This window comes from Phaeoacremonium minimum, assembly GCF_000392275.1.
Source record: "Phaeoacremonium minimum UCRPA7 unplaced genomic scaffold PA7_03_scaffold_348, whole genome shotgun sequence".
NCBI classification, from domain to species: Eukaryota; Fungi; Ascomycota; class Sordariomycetes; order Togniniales; family Togniniaceae; genus Phaeoacremonium; species Phaeoacremonium minimum.
The window spans coordinates 244747-265345 of NW_006921252.1; the positions used below are offsets into that span (position 1 = coordinate 244747).

The 20599-nt window shown below is 51.1% G+C and overlaps 6 protein-coding genes across 6 annotated transcripts; 3 read left to right on the plus strand and 3 right to left on the minus strand.

Moving 5' to 3' along the window:
- Window positions 1-3659: 3659 nt before the first annotated feature.
- Window positions 3660-4670, minus strand: UCRPA7_4472 (putative heat shock protein 30 protein; the record flags this gene model as incomplete). The annotated part of the gene is made up of 3 exons (XM_007916996.1): window positions 3660-4119; window positions 4189-4481; window positions 4545-4670. The coding sequence occupies 3 exons, from the start codon at window positions 4668-4670 to the stop codon at window positions 3660-3662; spliced, it is 879 nt and encodes a 292-aa protein (XP_007915187.1).
- Window positions 4671-7377: 2707 nt separating this feature from the next.
- Window positions 7378-8549, minus strand: UCRPA7_4473 (putative armadillo repeat protein; the record flags this gene model as incomplete). Its single annotated transcript, XM_007916973.1, has 2 exons — window positions 7378-8388; window positions 8454-8549. The coding sequence occupies 2 exons, from the start codon at window positions 8547-8549 to the stop codon at window positions 7378-7380; spliced, it is 1107 nt and encodes a 368-aa protein (XP_007915164.1).
- Window positions 8550-14187: 5638 nt separating this feature from the next.
- Window positions 14188-14811, plus strand: UCRPA7_4474 (putative nuc-1 negative regulatory protein preg protein; the record flags this gene model as incomplete). Its single annotated transcript, XM_007917063.1, has 1 exon — window positions 14188-14811. One exon carries the CDS (start codon window positions 14188-14190, stop codon window positions 14809-14811), a length of 624 nt encoding a protein of 207 aa, XP_007915254.1.
- A 599-nt stretch (window positions 14812-15410) lies between these two features.
- UCRPA7_4475 (hypothetical protein) lies at window positions 15411-15913 on the plus strand (the record flags this gene model as incomplete). Its single annotated transcript, XM_007917049.1, has 3 exons — window positions 15411-15596; window positions 15653-15665; window positions 15726-15913. The coding sequence occupies 3 exons, from the start codon at window positions 15411-15413 to the stop codon at window positions 15911-15913; spliced, it is 387 nt and encodes a 128-aa protein (XP_007915240.1).
- Window positions 15914-16768: 855 nt separating this feature from the next.
- On the plus strand, window positions 16769-17656 carry UCRPA7_4476 (putative snare domain-containing protein; the record flags this gene model as incomplete). The annotated part of the gene is made up of 3 exons (XM_007917033.1): window positions 16769-16779; window positions 17297-17390; window positions 17450-17656. 3 exons carry the CDS (start codon window positions 16769-16771, stop codon window positions 17654-17656), a joined length of 312 nt encoding a protein of 103 aa, XP_007915224.1.
- Window positions 17657-18010: 354 nt separating this feature from the next.
- UCRPA7_4477 (hypothetical protein) lies at window positions 18011-19140 on the minus strand (the record flags this gene model as incomplete). The annotated part of the gene is made up of 3 exons (XM_007917012.1): window positions 18011-18109; window positions 18157-19050; window positions 19105-19140. 3 exons carry the CDS (start codon window positions 19138-19140, stop codon window positions 18011-18013), a joined length of 1029 nt encoding a protein of 342 aa, XP_007915203.1.
- Window positions 19141-20599: the final 1459 nt, after the last annotated feature.

A 20599-nucleotide genomic window follows, 5' to 3' on the forward strand; every position in this document is an offset into this window, starting at 1 on the left:
GTTACCAGTTGCACACCACTCCAAACGATTGTCATAACGTTGCGGTTAATGATGGGCCAATAACTCCCCCATACTCCAAAACTTGCTCGAGCGATTACGGGGAAAGGAACGTGATATGTCGCGCCCGCTCGTCCAGTCAATGTCATAGGGATCGCCACTATGAAAGTTCCAAAAATCACACAGATCCATGACTCCCACCAGGTCTGCCAGCAGATGAGTTAGAGAGCTGCTTCGAGTTTGAGATACATTATCTCGTGGTTACACTTACCAAACCACCAGTAACACCCGTTGCAGCAACGGTCCAGGCAGTGACACTGGCACATTCACCAAACCAATATAAGCCGTCTGCTCAGGAGTCAGCACTCATTCTGTAAGATTTCTCATTCACTCTATCCTAGCCACTCACATGTCCACTTTCCCCAGTTGCGCTGATCAGCTGGCACAGGAAGAAGGTCTGGATTTGTAAAACTTGGATTATAGTCCATAATGTTCGTGTTTGACTTGGTTAGATCAAGTCTTCCCAAGATCCTTCTAAACCAAGTGTCATTTTCATAAACCGTAGGATTATCAAGAGAAGCTACGCGACCCAGATCCGTTTGGTCCCCTTTCTCAGCTTGAACGGGCTCGTTACGCGCATTGATCGGCACTCCTTGCACGACCTCCATGTTTTCGTTTTTTGGCCACATATCGGGCGCTGATATTTCGGCAACTGGAACAATTCAATGCAAGATACAATCAGTATGGACAGTTTGCGGTGCAAAGTTCAAAGCAAGGTGTTTGTTGTTGACTATCATTTGGCAGCAGTAAAGGTGTCCCGAGGTACCACAAACATATATGTTTATCTATAGCCTTTGGATCAACCTTAGGTTTACTACCTACGTCGTAACAAGACTACTGAACTTCTACGTACAGAATACACGCCAAACCATCTTCAAACACTCTCTAGTTGCTATTATGTACCCATACTAAAGCTGGCTCGTTATCTAGGCACAGTCGTTGGGCTATGGTAGTGTTAGAGATAGGATATGTCCGTGCTTGATAACGATAGACTTCATAGCAGAGGCTTTTCGAGAACCAGAACGCCAGGGAGCAAGTAACTCTGCAAATGGCGACAGATAACCCGATATTCAAGTGAATGACTGTGACAGCGTTGCACATGCCCCACTTTGGTGTTAGTTGTCAAACTCAAGCGTGGCTTTTATCTCAGGGATTTGTCTCGCTCCCTAAACCATCCAAGGTTAGATTTAGCTCAATGCTAAGAACGGACTCGACCAATCAAATTACGCCTTTCTAAAGACGATCGTAGGCAGGCCGACGATTGTGGCTTGACAGGTCTCTTATCTCAAGTATATCCTAAATATATTACAGTAGCGCTGTTTGGTGACATGGGTTTACAAGTCTTATCAATGAAGTCGAAATGATGGAAAAGCCAACTCCCTTTTTAGCCATGATCGATTCTTTCCTTTTGGGTTAAAGCCCTGTTTGTTTGATCCGATATTTCTAGTGAACCTACAGCTTAGAATGGTTACGAAATGCGGATATGACCGCTTTAGAGGCAAAGAGTATGTCGACATTGTACATACGTGAATAGATCCCAGTTCGGACTGCTGTAGACGCAAGGTAGAGGACACTTACTTAGACTCAAGAAAAGAATTGAAGACCGTAGAGAACTTCGCCAGATCGATGAAATCCTCCTATAGACTCTTTGAAAATACGAAACACTATGTCGGCAGTTACCAAGGTACAAAAATAACGGGAAACAGTATGCTTGAATGAAGGCTAATGACAAGCAGCCAGAGTTCGAAATCCCCCTTGTGGACTTCTCAAAATATCAGCATGGAGATCCAGCGGAAAAGAAACAGTGTGTTGCTGAGATAATGAAGGGCTTTACAACGTCGGGATTTCTTTACCTACAAAACACTGGTCTGTCGCCCGATACGGCATATGACTGGAGCAAGAGATTTTTCGCCTTGCCCCTGTCAGAAAAGGAGAAACACCCGAATACAGACAGGAAAGCAAACCGGGGATATTCTGGATTTGGGACAGAGAAAGCAACTAACATCAATCCTGACGATTCAGAAAGCATTGCTAAGTTACGCGAGGCTATTCCTGATATAAAGGAGTCGTTTGAAATCGGGAGCGACCCAGGATATTACCCCGTCAAGCCATATGTCAATAGATACCCTGATGCATTGCCGGGATTTGGAGAGGCCATGAAGGTTTTCTTCAAGCAGTGCGATGAATTGCATCACGAGTTGATGAGCGCTATAGCAGAAGGCTTGGGTCTTAACAAAAACTTCTTTCGAGGCGAAATTACTCAGGGGGACCACGTCTTGCGTCTACTTCATTATCCGGCCGTACCCAGGAAGGTGCTTGATGAAGGTGGTGCGGTGCGCATTGGCGCCCATACCGATTTCGGGACTGTGACGTTGCTCTTCCAGGACATGAGTGGTGGCCTTCAGGTGCAAACGCCGGATGGATCATACGTAGACATACCACCCATCGAAGGCGCCGTTGTCATCAATGCCGGTATATTCAAACCAAAATTTTCTTTCATCACATAAGCAAGTAGGAATGACCTCGTTTAACTGACCTCTTCCAGGCGATTTGCTTCAGATCTGGACCAATGATGTAATCAAGTCAACATATCATCGAGTGGTATCTCCTCCGGATGCTTTGACGACAGATGATGGCAACTTTTCAGCGAGATATTCAATTGCGGTACGATCACGCCAGCAATTCGGGCTTGAGAGAGGCTAATCATTACAAATAGTATTTTGCACATCCGGACCACGAAAAAGTGATCAAAGCACTTGAGACCTGCTATAGTGACACCGTCCCTAGAAAATACACTCCAACTATTCCAGGCGAGTGGATGGTCAAGAGGCTTGAGGCGACATACTAGGACAGCGGGACAAGGCGGAAATTATGGAGAGAAGGTAACAAAATTGGATACTTGCGAATGAGTCCAGCATCTACAGTATCTTGACAACATTTGAGAGTGAAAGAAGTTTCCTAATCCGTCAAAACATTGCCGCGTGGAAGACTTCTTCGGCATCGGTATATTCTTATAGAAGTCTCGCAGTTCCGTTTGAGACACGAGAACTCTGATAAGAGGAATATTTTAATTACTTGTAGTAGAAGTATGATGGTATTACATTATCCAAAGCTTCGCTACGCATGCACGAGATCATATCACACAAAGTCATATGTGGTCAAACTGAACGCCCTAAAACACTAATTCATCCTGCAGTAAAAGACTGCTTTTCAACTATTAGACATTATTTGATTTCCTGGTCCACCACACTAGTACCAGAACTAATAACCCACAACGACAACTCTTTTGGGTATAGGATCCTCCAACCCCCTTCTTTTGGCATAATCCGAGAGAGCGAGGGTATTGTGACGCCGAAAGCCAGAAAATCAAACACGCAACGAGTGGTGGTATCATTAACATATGACAACGTAATGACAAAGAAGTGGACGATTTTTTTTTGTTTGCTTGTCACTACGGCTTGATCGCAGCCCGTAGATTTGGTAGGCATGATGACGCGGATAGCGTATGTGCCGCTCGCTAGACCAAGTTGTCGAACAGAGTCTGGTAATATCGAGGTGAGCTGGCGAGAGACGCTTCGACTACAGCATCGCTAAGCTGGGGTTTACACAGTCGCGGCAGCTGGCTCGGCGGCGACCGGGCCGCCGGCCGGAGCGGTGGCAGCCTTCTCAGGGTATGTGCCCGGAGCGGTGGCGACACGGCCATACTGAGTGAAGGCCAGGTTCAGTCTGCCATAGTCCCAGTGGCGGGCGAGGAAGAGGACACAGAAGGCAGTGACGGGGAGTAGTAAAACGTCGAGGATACCGAAGAAGATGAAACCGGCCGTGACCTTGATCTTGTTGCCGCCGTCAGAAACACCGAAGGCAATCGGGTATAGCAGCCAGAGCAGGTTGACCCAGCCAGCCAAGACGGTATGGTCTCGAGTCACGCCGACGCGAGTTGCGCCACGGTGGCCGCCAGCAAGCGTCTGGAAGGCCAGCAGCAGGTAGGCGACCGTACCGAAAGCGTAGAATCCCCACTTGTAGTTGGTCTCGGTGTAAGCTGAGAACAGGTACGAGAGGATCCTGTAGAAAAAGATTGTCAGTTCATTATTTGTTCCTAGAAGAAGAGCATCGCAAATTAAGAAAACCTACCAAGTCCATGCCAGTCCGATATTGAAGAAGATAGTCGCCCAAGAGACGCCACTAAGTAGACCCAAAGCGATGGTGACAACGGGGAACTCTATGACCCAGTATACATATTTGGCAAAGAAGATCTGGCGAGTTGCACCTTCGCCGAGTGAGTTGGTTTGCTGTACAACACTCCAGGCAAGGTCAGAAGCCATGGCAAAGTACGCGATAGATCCGGCAAGCAAGCCAATAGTGAAGAGGTAATGGAAGATCTTTTCGCCCGAACGTGCAACGAAGCTTAGTGCGAAGAAAGCAAGCTGAGTACCGTTTGTTAGCTTTGTTACTCCCACGGTATCTCTACTCAATCAGGGTTGTCTTACAAATGAGACGACATAGATAGCTGTCACAGCCCACAGCCAGTCGGAGCCATGTGTCGAAAGATGAATCTCACCCGCTGGCGGATTCACATCAAGCGCATCGTTGTCGCGAAGGAGAATAAGACCCATAATGAGTTATTGGCAAGTGAAACTATCACTTGTACGAGTTAACGATAGGTGATAAAATGTCTTAGTTAAAACGTGGTATAAGATTGGGCCAGAAGGCTTCAAGATCTCTGTGATACCTGATGTAGTAGGATGATGACGATGAATCAGATATACAGAAGGAGGGGGCGACGAGGCTCTTATACTGCGTCCTTACAACACTACAGATCTAAGTAGATGCCGTACGCCAGCCGATAGAGTTCTCGCGCAATGGGCCGGTCAGTCATTGGGAACTTTCTCGAAGTCCGAGCTGCCCGAGAGGTCGGAGAGTGCAAGCGGGGCCGTCAGGAAAGAGACGGCAAGACATCTGTGGATGAGCGAGCATCGAGACATCGAAGAGGCTCAAAGCTTAGGGAGGCTCGCACTCGTATTGGTCAATCTGAGCCAATCCAAACAGACCGGAAGCTTCAGTCCACTAAGACATGGTGGCGGGACGTTCCTGGTTAGAAGAGAAAGCTCCGTTTGCTGTGGGTGCCATGTCATGAGACTATAGGCTAGTCTAAACTCTGGGTCCAGGCGGACATGACGGATGTAGACGCCCCTTGTGACACATGAGCGGATTAAAGCACAAATGGTGGAGCCAATCCAACACCATGCATCATCACCACGCATCAATTCTGTGGGGAAATGGCGATGATGATGCGACGGGAGGTCTCGGGACGGAAAGCCCATGACGGCGATGACTGGCTGGCTCCGAATATCTGCATGTGTGCCACTAAGATCCCTCTTCTGACATGGCACGACCGCGCACCACTGGATGTGAGTTTGATGATCCATGGGATCGATCCTCAACCTACCAACGCTTGTTGGCTATCCGTCCTTCACCTCAGGGCTTCCGGTGAGGGATTGGCTCAGATCCTACAGGTGGGACGCCTGCAGGGCTGAATAATGCTGAATGAATATGGGGCTCTCGGGAGGATTAGCCGGGCGCCTTTGAATATGAAAGAAACGCCTCCAGAGTGGAGTGTCCAGGGAGGTTTAAAACATTAGTGAGCAGAAGCTTAGTCTGAAAAGCGTGAAATCAGTATAAAGTGGAGGAATGAGAGTCGTGGAGTAGTAGTGGCTGCGTCATGACCTCATAGCCACTTGCTGTCTAGAAATTGATAGAAGCAGAAGTAGACGAGATCACATCATCGGCATCGTCGGATGTGGTGACAATGGAGAAGAAAAGAGATGCAGCAAGAATTTGGCCAAAATTCTGTTGTCGTTGGAAGTAACAAGTGGAGAGACCGGCATTGGTCCCACCAAAATGCCCAAACAGTGCAGTGCAGTTACGTGATCGCCCATCTGCCGGCAGGTGCGATGCACGGGCACCTACATAGTAATTCGCACACCGCATATACCTACGCTGGATGTTGCCCTTGCAATCGAGAATTACCCTATATCTTCGAAAGGGTTTGCCAAGAGACATTACGAAGATATGTTACACTTCACGTGGCTCCCAATTTAAGAAGCGTACTCCTGGAAGCCTTGAGACATGCTTTGTATTGACCACCTAGCTCTCCTAATATTGTTGCTTACCCAGTAATTATCCCACACCTGACCAAGGTAGTAGGAGAGTATGAGAAGAGATTTTGCCCATCTTTCTCTGACTCCTCCCGTAGATTCCGGTAAGCAACGCTGTCGACCAAGCCTGACATACATGATGTGAAGCTAAAGCGGAGGCGATCTTCCTGCAGCCTGGCCTGGCCCACGTTGGAAGGGCCCCATGCCCTCTGCCATTTCCGAACAAACACACATGCAGCCTCGTCCAGCACCGGCAGTCAAGCGCTAGCGCACACCAATCAGCAGGCGGCGTGGATGGGTGATTCGCTGGTGGATGCGATGTGCCACATGGGTTTCGATGCGTTAGGGTAGAGTGGAGGGTGGTCATGCCACCATGATGGCAGTTGGAGCTACGGGTAGAAGTGGGGAGCTTTGCCCCATAGACCGGCTGTCGACATCAGTAATAAACGGGGATCGCTGCATGGGTGGCACCGATCACTGACTGACTGTGCTGAGGCATCACAGCGTTAACACCCTCCGTGGCATCCGAGCTTCATCCTTGCCGAGCCTGTGATCTCTTCGTGACATGCTCGACCGCTTCCGCGGGACCAGTCAGGTTCAATATCACGATATCATGTGATGGCGTTGGAGAGTTACGCCATGATCATCAAATGTGCACTAAGTACCTGTTGCATATGTAGGATGTCGAGTCTCCTATTTGCGTAGATGTTCTCCGATAGCGTGTAAGTCATATGCAATATCGTTTCTTTAATCGTACACGTGCATTCCAGTCTGCGGTCAATTTGAAAGAGGCACAATATTTCGCTTATCAAAGAGCTTGGTACGACTTGCGACCTGACGATTGCTCGGTCAAACTATTCCCACTCAGAAGCAAGAGCAGATGTCTATTCATCATTATGTTTTATTGTGCTTTTGCTGTACAGCATGGGTGACATGTCCTCTAGCATCTCTATCGCTCCCATATATGTACAGTACCGTCCAATGTTCCGCAATGCAAAATGCCCATGGCAGTGATATCCATGCTTGCAACTCTCTTATAGGGCCCACAGCCCAAGCATGCACGTTCTCCAAGATGTGCAGCCCGAGCGTTGAACGCCAGGTCACCTGTAAGGCGCACCTCGGCCTCGTCAATCGCATCGAGCATGCTGAGTAAGTATCGATGCATCTAATAGCCTCTTTGCTTGTTGATCTGCCATATTGCTGCCTTCGCCCGCTCCCGCACATCCAGCTCGCTGTCCTCCTGCTCCAAAGACTCAAGTTTGTTTAATAGCCCAAGCCTCTTGAGCTCGACCGCCCGCTGCCGACTAGCATCCTCGTCGGTTGAGTCGTCCTGCCAGGTCAAGTTGGCAATGAGGTGGCATAGAGCGACGCGGACATCTTTGTCCTTACTCGTGAAATGCTTCCCTAGGTCTTGAAGCAGTTTTGTCTGTGAGATGACGATCTGCCTATGCCGCGGAACGCTCGCTGCCATATGAACTAGGATGAAGACGACAGCCTCGATGATCTTCGCCTGAGGATAGAGAACCCGAGAGTCCTTGTTGGCAGAGAACCTTCGGCTGAATGGGTGGAGAAACTTGACTTGCAGCTTGGATTCTAAGATGCCGAATAGGCGGTCCTGGCCCAGCTGACTAAAAAGGTAGTCTATCATCTCCGTGTTGTCACGGGATGAATCCGAACTCGTGCCGGGACGGACAGGCCCGATGAGATTCCTGATAAAATTCAGACCCTGTTCCTGGATGGCGAGATCGTCATTCCGTGCCTTCCGGACTGGATTTAACTCGGCTTCCCGGAGCACCGATATCTTTCTTTCAGCTTGCCGTAGCCTAACCGTCCTTGTTCTCTCGTTACTAGAGCGAGGAGTACCAGACAGTTGCCAAGGCTTGCTGTCCTCCTCGGATTGATCCATCTCCATGTCCTCGTCCAGATCATTCGGAGATACCTGACTTCCGGGCCGCTCGCTCTTTGTCCGCGCGTAGAGAGCTTCGTCTTCAGTGTCGTCGCAGATCAGTTGTACTAGCCATCCGGACTCGAGCTCCTCAAGGCACTCCTTCTTGAGGTCCGCCGCTACACCGTCAATAAAGTGTTTTAGTGCCCAGAGCGCATTAAGACGCAATGCTGCATTTAGTGAATGCGCGTGCTCGCACAAGACTTTCATAATACCAGCTTCGTTCAAACGCTATCGTGCCAAAATTAGCGATTCTCGTTTGCCGAGTATAAATTCAAAGGGGTTCTTCGACTTACCTCTCTCATCGGACTGACTTCGGTCACCAGATTGCAAATGGCACCAGTAGCTGCAATCTGAACATCGATTTCCGGATGGCGTAAAAGACGAAACATTGGTATGGCTACCCCGTGGTCTTCTAACGATGTTCGAAGAATACTCACTGAACGCGCCAGCATGCGGAGGGCGTTGCAAGAAGCAATGATGACCGAAATAGGATTGACTCCATAAGGAGCATTGACATCGACTTCGGCACCCTCATCCTGACCTTTGGGAGACATGCCCTTTGGCGACTTGGCTCGGTCCTTGTTATTCCTTGGCTTGGAAGGGAAATGGAATAGTGACTCGACCATGTATGGGACCACCTCTTGCTCAACGAATGCCTTCCTGTACTCGTCCTTGAATGCAGAAAGTGCTCCAATCGCCTTCAGAGCGTTCTCTCTGACTCTAATGAGGTGACTGTGGAAAGGCGGTTCGCCGTGTGATCCCAGGCGACACGTAGGTAATCCGATTTCGCGTTCCACTTGGCTTCCATCTTGTGGTGTCGGTGACCACGGCCGTGACGCCTTATGGCTTGGCAAAGGCTCATAAGCATCTTTCAACAGCTTGGTGACTACCTTTACCGCGTGGCTTTCGAATGCACATTTTTGCAGAAATTCACTGTCCGCGATGAGTTTTGCCAGGACTGCCAGCGTGCGCTCCACAATCGCCCAGTTCGTGGCGGTCTGGGGGTCGACGAAGGATGTATCATTCGCCGATACAGATGTGTCTATCGTGTTGAGCGTCTGGATCAAAAGCGGCACGACAAGCAGGCCCATATCTGTTTCCCTTGTCCGATTTGCAAATCCGGCCTTGAACAGAGAGGCCAGTACGGAAGCAGCCGTAACCCTCTCCAATACAACGCTTGACCTAACCAGATTGATCAACCACGGAATTAGGGGGCTTTCGGGATCCTCGATATCTAAATCTCCACTCGTAGCGAGAGGCTCGAAACGTGCCGAGTCCCAGCTGGGTAGATTCCCAGCAGACTTGCTTATCGTAGTACGGAAGGACAACAGGTTGTCTCTTGATGCTGAAGTTCCCAGAGGCGGGAATGGAGAAATCTGAGATGCCATGCCTTTCGCTTGGTAGACAGGGACGATGGGTAAGAGATAATCCATAGCACTTAGATCCTCTGGTTGTGGATGGGATAACCCGGCCATCTCGTAGGCATGTAAGCAAGCCCTAACCTCCTTTGCTGGAGGGGAAAACTCCAAATTTGGGAAGATAGCAAGCATGGCGGGAGAGTATACCAGCATGGCGGCTCTCCATGGTGAATCCCCGATGATTGCGGTTAGAGCTTCAAGTATGACCGTCAAGTCCGCACCTCGCAGCGCCGGCTCGGGAATCAACTCGGCAATACCATCCTTCTGAGCCTGGACCTCTGCTCCAGGAACGACTTGCCCTCGGGCTACCACGAAGCTTGCCAGTCTCGTCCCCAAAGCGTCAACTATCCCAGAGTTGGCCAGTGCCACCTGATGTCGTTCCTCTCGGCATAACCTGCTGATGAGGTCTGCTACCAGGTTTATCTGGGTCTGAATCGTCTGACTTGAAACTTCGGTGGTCAAAATAGCGTGGTATGCGTCTAATAGTTGGGAGGCAAAGACAGTTTCGGCCAGGCTAGCGGTGTCGAGATCTGAAGAACCCGTGGCCTCTGCAATATTGATGAGTGCCCGTAAGGCAGTGACGACCACTTGCGGTGGATTGTCAATGGGAGATATGTTGGCCTGGACGGCGGAGAGGGCACCGGCAGCAAGCATCGGCGTCAGGAAAGCGGCGCCACCTAGTAATTTCTGTCAGTGCCTGAAAAGGGCCATGTTATGATAGTCATACCATTGGCGAAGCTTGCGAGGAGTTGGAGGGCATGCAAGCGGGCTGTCTCATCTTCTGAGAGCGGTCGAGTGGGCGGGATATGAGTGCGGCTTTCCTTGCCATTGAGTTTCGCAGGTGCTCGGCTCGAGGCCAATATCTTTACAACCGGTTCCAGCACACCAGCCTCGACCCATTTCTCTTTTTTCTGAACATGACCAATCACTTCGTTCTTCAGGGCTTGTAAGGCATCACTCTGCTCCCCATAGCTTCGAGCGACCCGGATTTGCGATAATATGGGCGGACTTTGAACCCGCGCCATGGAGGGCAGAATATGGCGCTGCTTACGGTGCGACAATGCAACGCCGTGGGCCAGCGGTGAGGTATTTGCGACAAAAAAGATTGGTCTTGAAAATCTGTCGCAAGTAGGATATACGGTGGCGAACAAGTTGAGTGGGAAATGAGTTCGTTGGAGATGGCAAGTTGCAAGGGCTGGCTGGTATCGCGATAAGGCCGATCGGCAGGTTCGTCTACGTCGTAGAAATGCTTCTGAACAGACACGTCAAGTGGCCGCGAGGAAGAGATTACTCAAGGGAAATAATACAAGAAAAAGAGGCGCCAACAAATGCGAGTTCGAGGCCGTTCGTTTGTTGATGCGATTCGTAAGGTTGCGACAGCTGTGGGAGAGGTCGAGATGGTATGGTAATTACTGTACAAACACGCAGATAGAGTAGGCAAGGTAGAGAGGCACGCGGTAGATGGCGTCAGGGAATTTTACAAGCAATTCCAGTAGGCACCTCACGCCTGCCTTGACTGACGGCAGGAGAAATTCGGGGAACCGAGCTAGCGGGAAGCCGGGGGTCGGCCAGTGCAGCCTCCCCTCATCCCAAGTATGCTGTGGCTGTAAGTGTGGCTGGCTATCTTAATAAGTCGCTAATGATTGACAGGATCGCAAGGAACGACCATAGAGCTGCTGCTCTTTACATGGAGTACACGTTTCCTAACACATGAGACAATATATCAAGCTCTTGCAAGACGCCCTAATTTCTTTTTGGAAACCTTGACCTTGGAGGTGGTTGAAGCAGTCCACGCTTGAACGTCTATACCAAGAGAACGACACCAGTTTCATAGATAATTGCGTTCCTAGGTACCTACACATTAGATGGCTAGGTTCGTATCATCAACAGCAAAATTGTAAAAGCGAAAGAATATCTTGGTCTAGCTTACATTTACTACAAATACCCCAACTCAAGACTAAGGTGAAGCGCCTGCACAACCCTCTCAGGGTTGATGGGCTCGGTCAGGTAGCTGCTTTGTAGATGATCAGGAAGTTTTGCAACTACGTCAAAAGCAAGTCACCAGGCCTATGCCCAATTTTCGCTGTTTTATGTGCTCCAGTGGCCCTTTACTTCTCCAATCAAGCGGTCAGCCCTGCCCATGTTGGTGTCGTTGTCGAGCAGTGCAGCCAGCGCGTGAGTGGCTTGACGACTCGTTTGGAGGCCGCAGGTCCACCTCCGCTATCTTCGGTGAAGAAGAAAGTTAGACCTAAAACTGACTTCAACTTGTTCCTGGCACTCATCCACACAACCTAGCCCAACGGCAGACTAGCATCGCCATTAAGGGGCCCCCGGAGCAAACTATTAGACACCATGAAGCCCACATAGATAACACTGGAGGCAGTTGGGTTCGATAAAAAGATATCCATGTCCGTCTTGCGAGTGCTTGCACCGACGCGAAGTGTTAGGACGTTGATGCAACAACCCCACGTGCAGTCGCCGATTGACGTGACCACCCAAGATAGGGCCGCCGGTAACGCCTCAGACCGCCATCGTCTTCGATTCGACAGTCTTAACCGTCACTGAATCGCTCCGTGAGATTGTGTGTCTTAGGCGACAAGATCCTGTGTAGCGGCGGCGTCGGCGAATCCGCGCACCGGAGGAGACTGACTAGTGGAGCCTTGCCTCCCTGCCTATCGAAGTTTTGATCGGACCTTGCGAGCCTCGCAGCGCAGCCCCTCCACTCCCAATCCATTCCGGCTCGGCGGCGCGCGACAATTGGGAAACTTTTACCACCTCATCCCGCCGTCCAAGGATGAGGCGGAGATCATGTTGACTCGATCTCCTGTGCCAGCAAGGTCGTCCAATGCCTCGCCTGTCAGCTTTCACGCGTCCTTCCATTATGCGCCCGTATCCTCCCCTCATCAGTCTCCCCGGGTGTCGACCGCTCTGTCGCGGCGGCCGTCGACGACATCTTCGCCCAAGTCGGTCACAATGACCACTCCCCCGCAGCCACGACCCAAGAAGTATGTAGCAGTCGATGCCGCGACGCAGTATTCACCGATGGAGCCCACGGACTACATAGCAAAACCTCGCCCAACCGCCTCGCCTTTGATGAAAACCCCAGACGAGCCTCCACCAGCGCCTGCCCCAAAACCAATGGCACTCGCAAACGAAGATATACAGCAGCAGCCTGCAGAGGCCTCTTCCTCCTCGTCAGACCAACCTCAGATCGTCAAGGCCGCTGCCCCCCATTTCTCTCCTAACAAAAGACGGAACTCGCAAGGTCCAGGCGGTCCAGACGGAGGCCCATCCGTCGTAGGCCAGGGCACTGAGGCACTTGCCAAGCGACCGAAGCCAAGTGCCGCACCACCAAAGGTTCTGCCTCAGAAGTATGAACTGTGTCCTGTTGAGGACATGGTAGTTTTAATTTCAAACATGCTGGCGGAGCTGATTGAGACGAATGACGCGTTGGCTCTGAAGAATGGCCACCTAACCAGATTCCATTCTCGGTATGTTATGGTGAACCTGTAGTGCAAGAGATCGGGCTTTACTCACACTCAAGCAGGACAGCACCTGGTATCTCAGTGTCAGATTATCTACACAGATTGGCGAAGCATGCCACACTATCCCCGCCCCTCCTGCTCTCTATGGTCTATTATATCGACCGACTATGCGCATTATACCCAGATTTCACTATAAATACCTTAACCGTTCACAGATTTCTTATCACGGCCGCTACGGTGGCGGCAAAGGGTCTATCTGATTCATTTTGGAACAATTCTACCTATGCAAGGGTTGGTGGTGTTAGAGTAGCAGAGTTGAAGCTGCTTGAACTGGAGTTTCTCTATAGAGTGGACTGGAAGATCGTACCAAACCCGGAGGTGTTGGTGGCTTATTATCGGGGCCTCGTTGAGCGCTCGCCTGCATATGCACTGCAAGGCGAGGAAGCCCTACAAGGCGAGGACGGCGAGGGGGAAAGCGAGGAAGTGGACGACGAAGGAGAGGCAGACGATGAAGACGAAGACGAAGAAACAAGCGAGGAAGAACGGTCGCCGAAAGGCAAAGAACCAGCAGATGGTTAGGCGCACCGGGTTGCTCTGAGCGGCATATACGCTCCATTCCCGGTGTGGCCGTAAAGTCCCCTTCAAATTAGTTCAGGTGAACAAGAAGAGGGTGTGAGAATATTCCAGTGCATCAGGTTGCACTACAAAGGGCCATGAAGGCCCCCAATTTACGTGTTCTGACTTCGGAGCAGGAAGCGCTCTAGCAGGGAATCTGGAGAATCATGTAAGGACGATACCATACCGACAGTAGCCGGTGAACGAGTAAATGGATGCATGGAAATGGTGGTGTTTTTTGTTATGAAATGTTTGTATTGCATATCTCGTACTCAATAAACTAAAAATGTTCAAACTCAACAGCTCTATATCACTCATGTCCCGGTGTTCGTCTGATGAAATATCGATGCCTGATATTTTAGGCGCTAGTAATTCACTGGGTAATCACCCACCCGTCCATCCTCCACTGGCACCCGCGAATCTCGCTGGATCCTAGAATCCCAACCTACCATTGAACCTCGAGTCCTACTATCCACCTCGAAAGCTCGACGGGAGCAAACGAATTCGAGATGAGGGGCTTCACGATACTGTGGGTGCTAGCCACGGCTGCGATTGCCAGCGCAGAGCCCCAAATTGCCAGCATCTACATCCAACCAGTCTCAATAGCTGGTCTGGCTCCGAGTCCTCTAGCCGACATCAAATACGACGTCACCGATGTTTCCAGCGCCGAAGTTGTTTCTTACGACGCACCGGAACTCCCAGAAGGAGCAGCTCTAGTACGAATCGGCGTGTTCGATAGCGCCACGAAGCAGTGGGTAGCTTCAACGTCTGTGGCATCTGTTGAGAATTTTGGTAAGGGCTACTCGCCCGCCCTACTCCTGACTATCGATGGCAGGGGCGACGTCCTTGGTGCAGCAGTCAAAGGCGTCCGGATTGATGCAGGACAGACAAGGGACTTTGGACCGCAGGCTGTGGTGCAGGTGACGAAGGCGGGGAAGCAGCCGGAGCTCAACAAGCCCGTCGTCTTGAGTCCGGAAGGAAAGAAGGTCGTCCCAGAAGAGAAGACATTCTTGCAGAAGTATACAATTTTGGAGCCCATGATGCTGAACATGTCGCTAACAACTCACAGATACTGGTGGTTAATTGGCATAGTTGTCATGCTGGCAATGTCAGGCGGAGGGGACGGGAAATAATAGACTATATTGAACGCTCATCTTACGCCCATTTCCAAGCTTGAATGTCGTGCCCAGAGTAGGATCGAATTCAGCGTTACTACGAGTTGTGGTTGTTGACCATCCGCAAGAGTCTCAAGACGTTGGAGGAGCTCTGCTCCCTATCCTGTCTCAGCTGATCAGCCTATGGGCCGTTGTCCCATTAAATTGGTCTCTGTTTCTTCTTGCCGTCTTTCTCCTCTTATTGCCTTATCTCTATTCCAGCGATCAAGTGATAGCACATTGGTTTTCTCTGATCTTTTCTCAGCTTCTATTTCCTTGCCCATATCGTTCACGTGCGTCTGCAGGTGAGAGACTGCAAGCTTGAGGCTGGCACTAACCCCAAAACTGTTAGCGCATCTGGTCGTTGCTGTGAGCGCAGACCCACAGACCAGCTTAAATTCAGAGGGAAACTTGCGACTGCTTGACCTCCCACCCTTGCACCCTACACCTCCATTCTCACCTTCCTCCCCTCCGATCTAAATAAACGACTCCCTCTTCCACTGTTTCGAGTGCAAGATACTTGTCGATCTCATTCCCACCTACTTGTCACAAATCCAGAACATCCTCATACGGTCACAATGGCTACCGAGAACGGCACCACCCTTCCTGAGAACCCCGCCACAGCTCCTGGCGCCACCGAGGAGACTGTCTCGGCTGAGTCCAAGGGTAAGGGCAAGGCACTTGCAACAGAGCAGGAAGCTCCCGCACAAGACACCGCCATGGATGAGGACGATGACGACGAGGATGAGGATGAGGATCCTGAGGTAAGCCACATGTTCTCCGTAATCATACATTGACACTGAAACTAAGTTCCCCCCAGACAGCCGAAGCTGGTATGCCTAACACCCCCGACTGTGTGATAACTGTGTAGGCAACCGACTGACTCCACTCAGCTGACGACGATGACGACGAGGAAGATGGCATGGACGAGATTGATCTCGACAATGTTATCGGACGTCGCACTCGTGGCCGTGTTATTGACTTCGCTAAGGCTGCGGAGGAGAACCCGGCGGATGACGACGAGGACGAGGATGACGATGATGATTTTGAGGGCGACGAGGACAAAATGGATGAGGATTAAGTCCGCGGCTGCTTGATTATCACTTCGGCGCTCTTGGGCGTCATGACGACCGGCCCTAGAGAGGCACTGGTTCATAAAAGGACGGTTAGGAAAAGCATTATATGATCTCTGGATGACCGATATCTACATAGGACCTTGAAATGGGACTAAGTGGTGGCAGTTCACCAAGGTTGGCTTTGGCTTGGTCTCTGTTGTCGGCCTTTTTTACTGGGTTAACAACACATTCAGGTATGATGAGACCAACGAATGATATACGACGAAGATCAGCCTCACAATTCAAAACTGGAACCAAAGCAGTTATCTCTGATGCACAAGTGATTTTGTAAATCGCGGACTTCTTTGCTCGCGTGCGTACATGCTGCTCTCCTCTTGTTACTGCGTCCAGATGGACTTTTATCCTATCCTAGTAGACATCGATACACTATCCGTGTTGCGCTGGCTTAAATCTATATACTTGCTTAGTTCAATTATAAGGATAGGTTGTGCTGGATTCTAGAAAATGGCCTGCCTTCCGTTTGATGTTTGCTTTGTTTTCATTGGCATGGCTCTATTGACGGACTAGTCGAGCTGGGGGAGCCACTGATAGCAGGCGCCGAATAGCGTATTACAGTGCCGGTAGCCCAGAACCCGGGCCCCTATCCTCCCGCATCTGGCAGCACCGAGTCTGTGCTGTAATTGGCTAGCAATCTAGGGAACCTGGCCTTTTCGACAGTTGGATGGAGCCCCAGAACTAAAAATCTGGCCTGGAAAGCAGATTAAAGGGCATGTCTTCTAAATCTCGAATCCTTTGATGGGTTCCGCTTCGCCCCCTTTCTGCTCTTCAGCATCACAACACTTCTGAGAAAACCACACATCATGGCTCAAAGGTATGGACGGTTCTATTTTATTCCCTGTGCCAGCGAGAGACTGCCGGCTGGGCTCCCCGCAACGACCCGGCGATCCGCTTGCTTGCGCCAAGACATCGTCATCGTCATCGTCGCCCCGGTACCAGCATGAACTTGCTGGCTCGAGGGTCGGCTGCGACGTTGCTACGGCTCGTGAGATGCGAGCGCTAATGACTGGATCACATGCTGTTACTTTCCCACAGTTCTCTCGTTACTGACGATGTTGCGATAATAGATTTGGGGCCTCGTCGCTTCACCAGCGCGACTCGCGCAGCGCGTTGTTCGAGGGCTACACGGGGTCCGGATCCGACAGCACACGGAGGGTCAGCCCCAGCCCAAGTCGAGGCTATGGCTATGGCTACCCTGGCGGCAACGGCGCAGCGAGTCATCTAGGCGTTGAGAACAAGGGTTTTCGGCCAGCGACGCCGAACAGGAAGTCAGTACCTCCGTACAGTATCGCGACGGGAATTCGGGAGCTAATGTGCAACGCAAAACCTAGGGGTCAATACAGCGACGCCGTCTTGAACGAGCTGGAGAGCCAGAATGACTCGCAGGTCGAGGGAATCATGGGTAAGGTCAAGATATTAAAGGAGGTAAGAATAGATGATTTGGTCACTTCCCCTGCGTTTGGGCTAATCACGGTTGTCTTCAGATGACGGTCGCGATAGGCGATGAGATTCGAGACTCCTCTGCACTAGCAGAGAAGATGAACGACACTTTTGATCAGACGCGCCTGCGGTTGCGTGGCACAATGAACAGGATGCTTTTGATGGCAGAACGAACTGGCGTGGGCTGGAAAGTGTGGCTTGGCTTCTTTGCCGCCGTCTGCTTCTTGTTCATCTACGTCTGGTTGTTCTAGATTATCGCACACCTTACATAGAATGGGAAATCAAGGGGCATTCCTGCAGGGGGGCTTTGATTTGCAAGTCAGCACCGAATATCGAACATCGGGCGACAAATGGAGTTGCGGGGTTTATCAAGGATCTTGATGTCGACACACGAACTAATATAAACTGGAAGGGACGTCTTCTAATACAGTGTTGTAATGCGTGTACGAATGTACGAATATTCGTTTCGGATGTATTCATCTAGTGGCTAGCTAGTACATAATGCTACAGACCAAACGCCTTTGGCGAATTTCAGTCCTCTGTCATGGGTATCATGGATCGTCGTCTAATTTCTTCGTCGAAGCTGCGGACTGCTCCCCGCCGCACTACTTCCGTCTCGCGATAGAAGGCTGCTGAGATCGATATCGCTTCGAATACTGCTTCGTGGCAAACTGCCTCTGGGCAGAGTCCTCGGCAAACCTCCCCTGAAGCGAGCTGTTTGAGGCGCTCCGCCGCCGTAATTATGGCTCACGTCCTGGCTACCATCTTCACTGCTGCTAAGCTCCGCTTCAGTATCAGTATGTTCATAGCCACCACTCTCGGCTTCGGGGATGTCATCGTCAAGGTCTGCATCCATGTCCATATTCATGCCAGGTTCCGCGTTATGGACAGGAATTTGCACGAGGTCATCTTCCTCGAGCATCTGAGCGCGGTCCTCCTCGTCAATGTCATCCTCAGCCCCGTAGACTTCTGAGTCGGGCCCCTGACCACGAATCATCAGCTCCCGCACGCGGTCTTCCGTAGCACGCACATTCCGTAGTTGGTCCCGAATGGCTCTTTGCTGCTGCTGCTGAGCAGGACTTGCTTCCGGCCTGTCCTCATCGTCTGCCCCGCCAGCTTCGGAGTCGTTTTCCTCGTCTTCGTCACTATCCTCCTCCGCGCCGTCAAAACCAAACCCGTCCGTGTCTGCATCAGGGATCTCGTCATCCAGGTCGCGCCCACCCTCCATCATGCCGTCCTCATCCATGGGCTCGCCGTCGAGATCTGTGACGCCCATGTCATCGAGACCGCCGGCGGCCGCGCCCTCAGCGTCCGCGAGCTGTTGGGCGAGCTGCTCACGCCGCATGGCCTCGGCGTGCTCCTCCGCCTCGCGGCGCTCCTCGCGCATCTGGAACAGCGACTTGGCCACGCCGGGCGGCTTTAGCCACGTGCTGCCGAAATTGCTGACGTTGTGCTTGCGCCGCTCCACGTACTGCTCGTCGGCGCGCAGGCGGGCAAGGGCCGAGCGCTCGAGAGCTGCCTGGCCGGGTCGGCGGGGGGCCGGGCCCGGACCTTGAGCTGGTGTGTCGGCGGCGGAACTGTCATGTTGTTGCGTCGTCGAGGCGAGGAAGGGCTGTCGGGATGATGTATACCAGACGGTGTGGGGCTTTTTCGCGTGTTAGCAGTGAGTATTGGAGCTGTCCGTACATGGAAAGCTCACGTCGTGCGGAGAGAGGTCTGGTAGTATGGAGAACATGATACCCTGAGGCGAATCGAGTAGAACCCTTTAAAGCTCGAAACACAAATTACGAAAGAGACTCAGCGATGAGCATCATATATTAATTGGGTAATATGGCTATGAAAGCTCAGGTTCAAAAGTGCTCGGGAGTCTCAGGTATCGTGGATGGATGCGCGTCTACACATGCAGCGAAGAGACAAACAATGCGGTAACCACGATACTTCGGTACTTAACCCCACATTAGGATTTAGCGCAGCCGCGCGGTTATGTAAGATCGTGTACACATAGCCAGTGACAAGGATTAGAAACCTAGCCGGGGGTCGGTCATCTGTACGAAGCTTTAAAGAGCAGGAACGATGTATCAAAGTAACTTAGAAAGGTGAATTCTTGGAAGTCTATCCAAGGCCAAAATGCTTTTGCGCTGGGAAGGAGAGAGCTGTTCACTACCTAGAGGTATGACAGGTAAGACATGTTTGGGTGGTGGTGCTTACCGACCTTCCCTGAGTGATTACTCGGAGGGCCTCTTACACATTCGATTATACAAAGCAGGTCTTCGACAAATCACCCCTCTTCAATTCGACCACTCCGGTGCGTTGCAATTCAGGCACTCGGTTCGTAATTCCTGAGATGGTGCCACTTAGGCGGTCAATATCTGGGCGTAGGGGTCAGGGGTAGCGCAAGGGGCACGTTTTTATGAGGTAATGGCAATATCCTTCCTGCAACTCTGCTCACGGCTGGACGCTTTCTTGACTCTTAGCGCATGGGCGTTTGAGCCGCTTACAGCGGAACAATCTCTTCTGTCTTCTGGCCTACTAGGAACGGACTTTTTGTCAATGGACGGCGTGAATACAACCGTGCAGGCCACTGCAGATTTGGCTTCTCTGACCTAGCTTCGTTTTGCCTCGGGAAATATCGGAAGCTGGCGACTTGCGCTTGTTGGACTTGACCATTTGTCGCCCAGTTCACTCAATTTGGGATGACAAAAATTTTCACCTGACAGGCTGTCGCTGCAGGCCTGGATCACTCTTACTCAGTGATTCAAGACCTTATGCCGGGAGTCCGGCGGTAGAGAGGTTAGGTTTGCCCTCTTAACGCAGTTCCTTGGCACCAACACGCCGACTTCGGATTGTTCAGCATCTCTGTTCCAAGTCAAGTGGATGGCCTGCATCTGCAAAGCGAATAGAACTCCACCTCGAATGGCCTGATACCATGGAAATTGGAATGCAGCTGTTACAGTCACCTTGAGGAGGCGAATGTTCAGCATTTCACCCTGCCGCCGGAGTCGCTGGCCGCCGTGGACTTCTCACCAACTGCAGTGCAGGCTCAAACTAATGTACATTTGAAATGGGACCATCAAAGGTGGCAACTCCGTCCGCAAATGCGGTCAAAAAGCGCCCGGATCATTTCAGAGGCATAGCATCCTACATATTATTATCGTTCTTCAACGCACAGTCAACCAGACACTAGGGGCGTATGC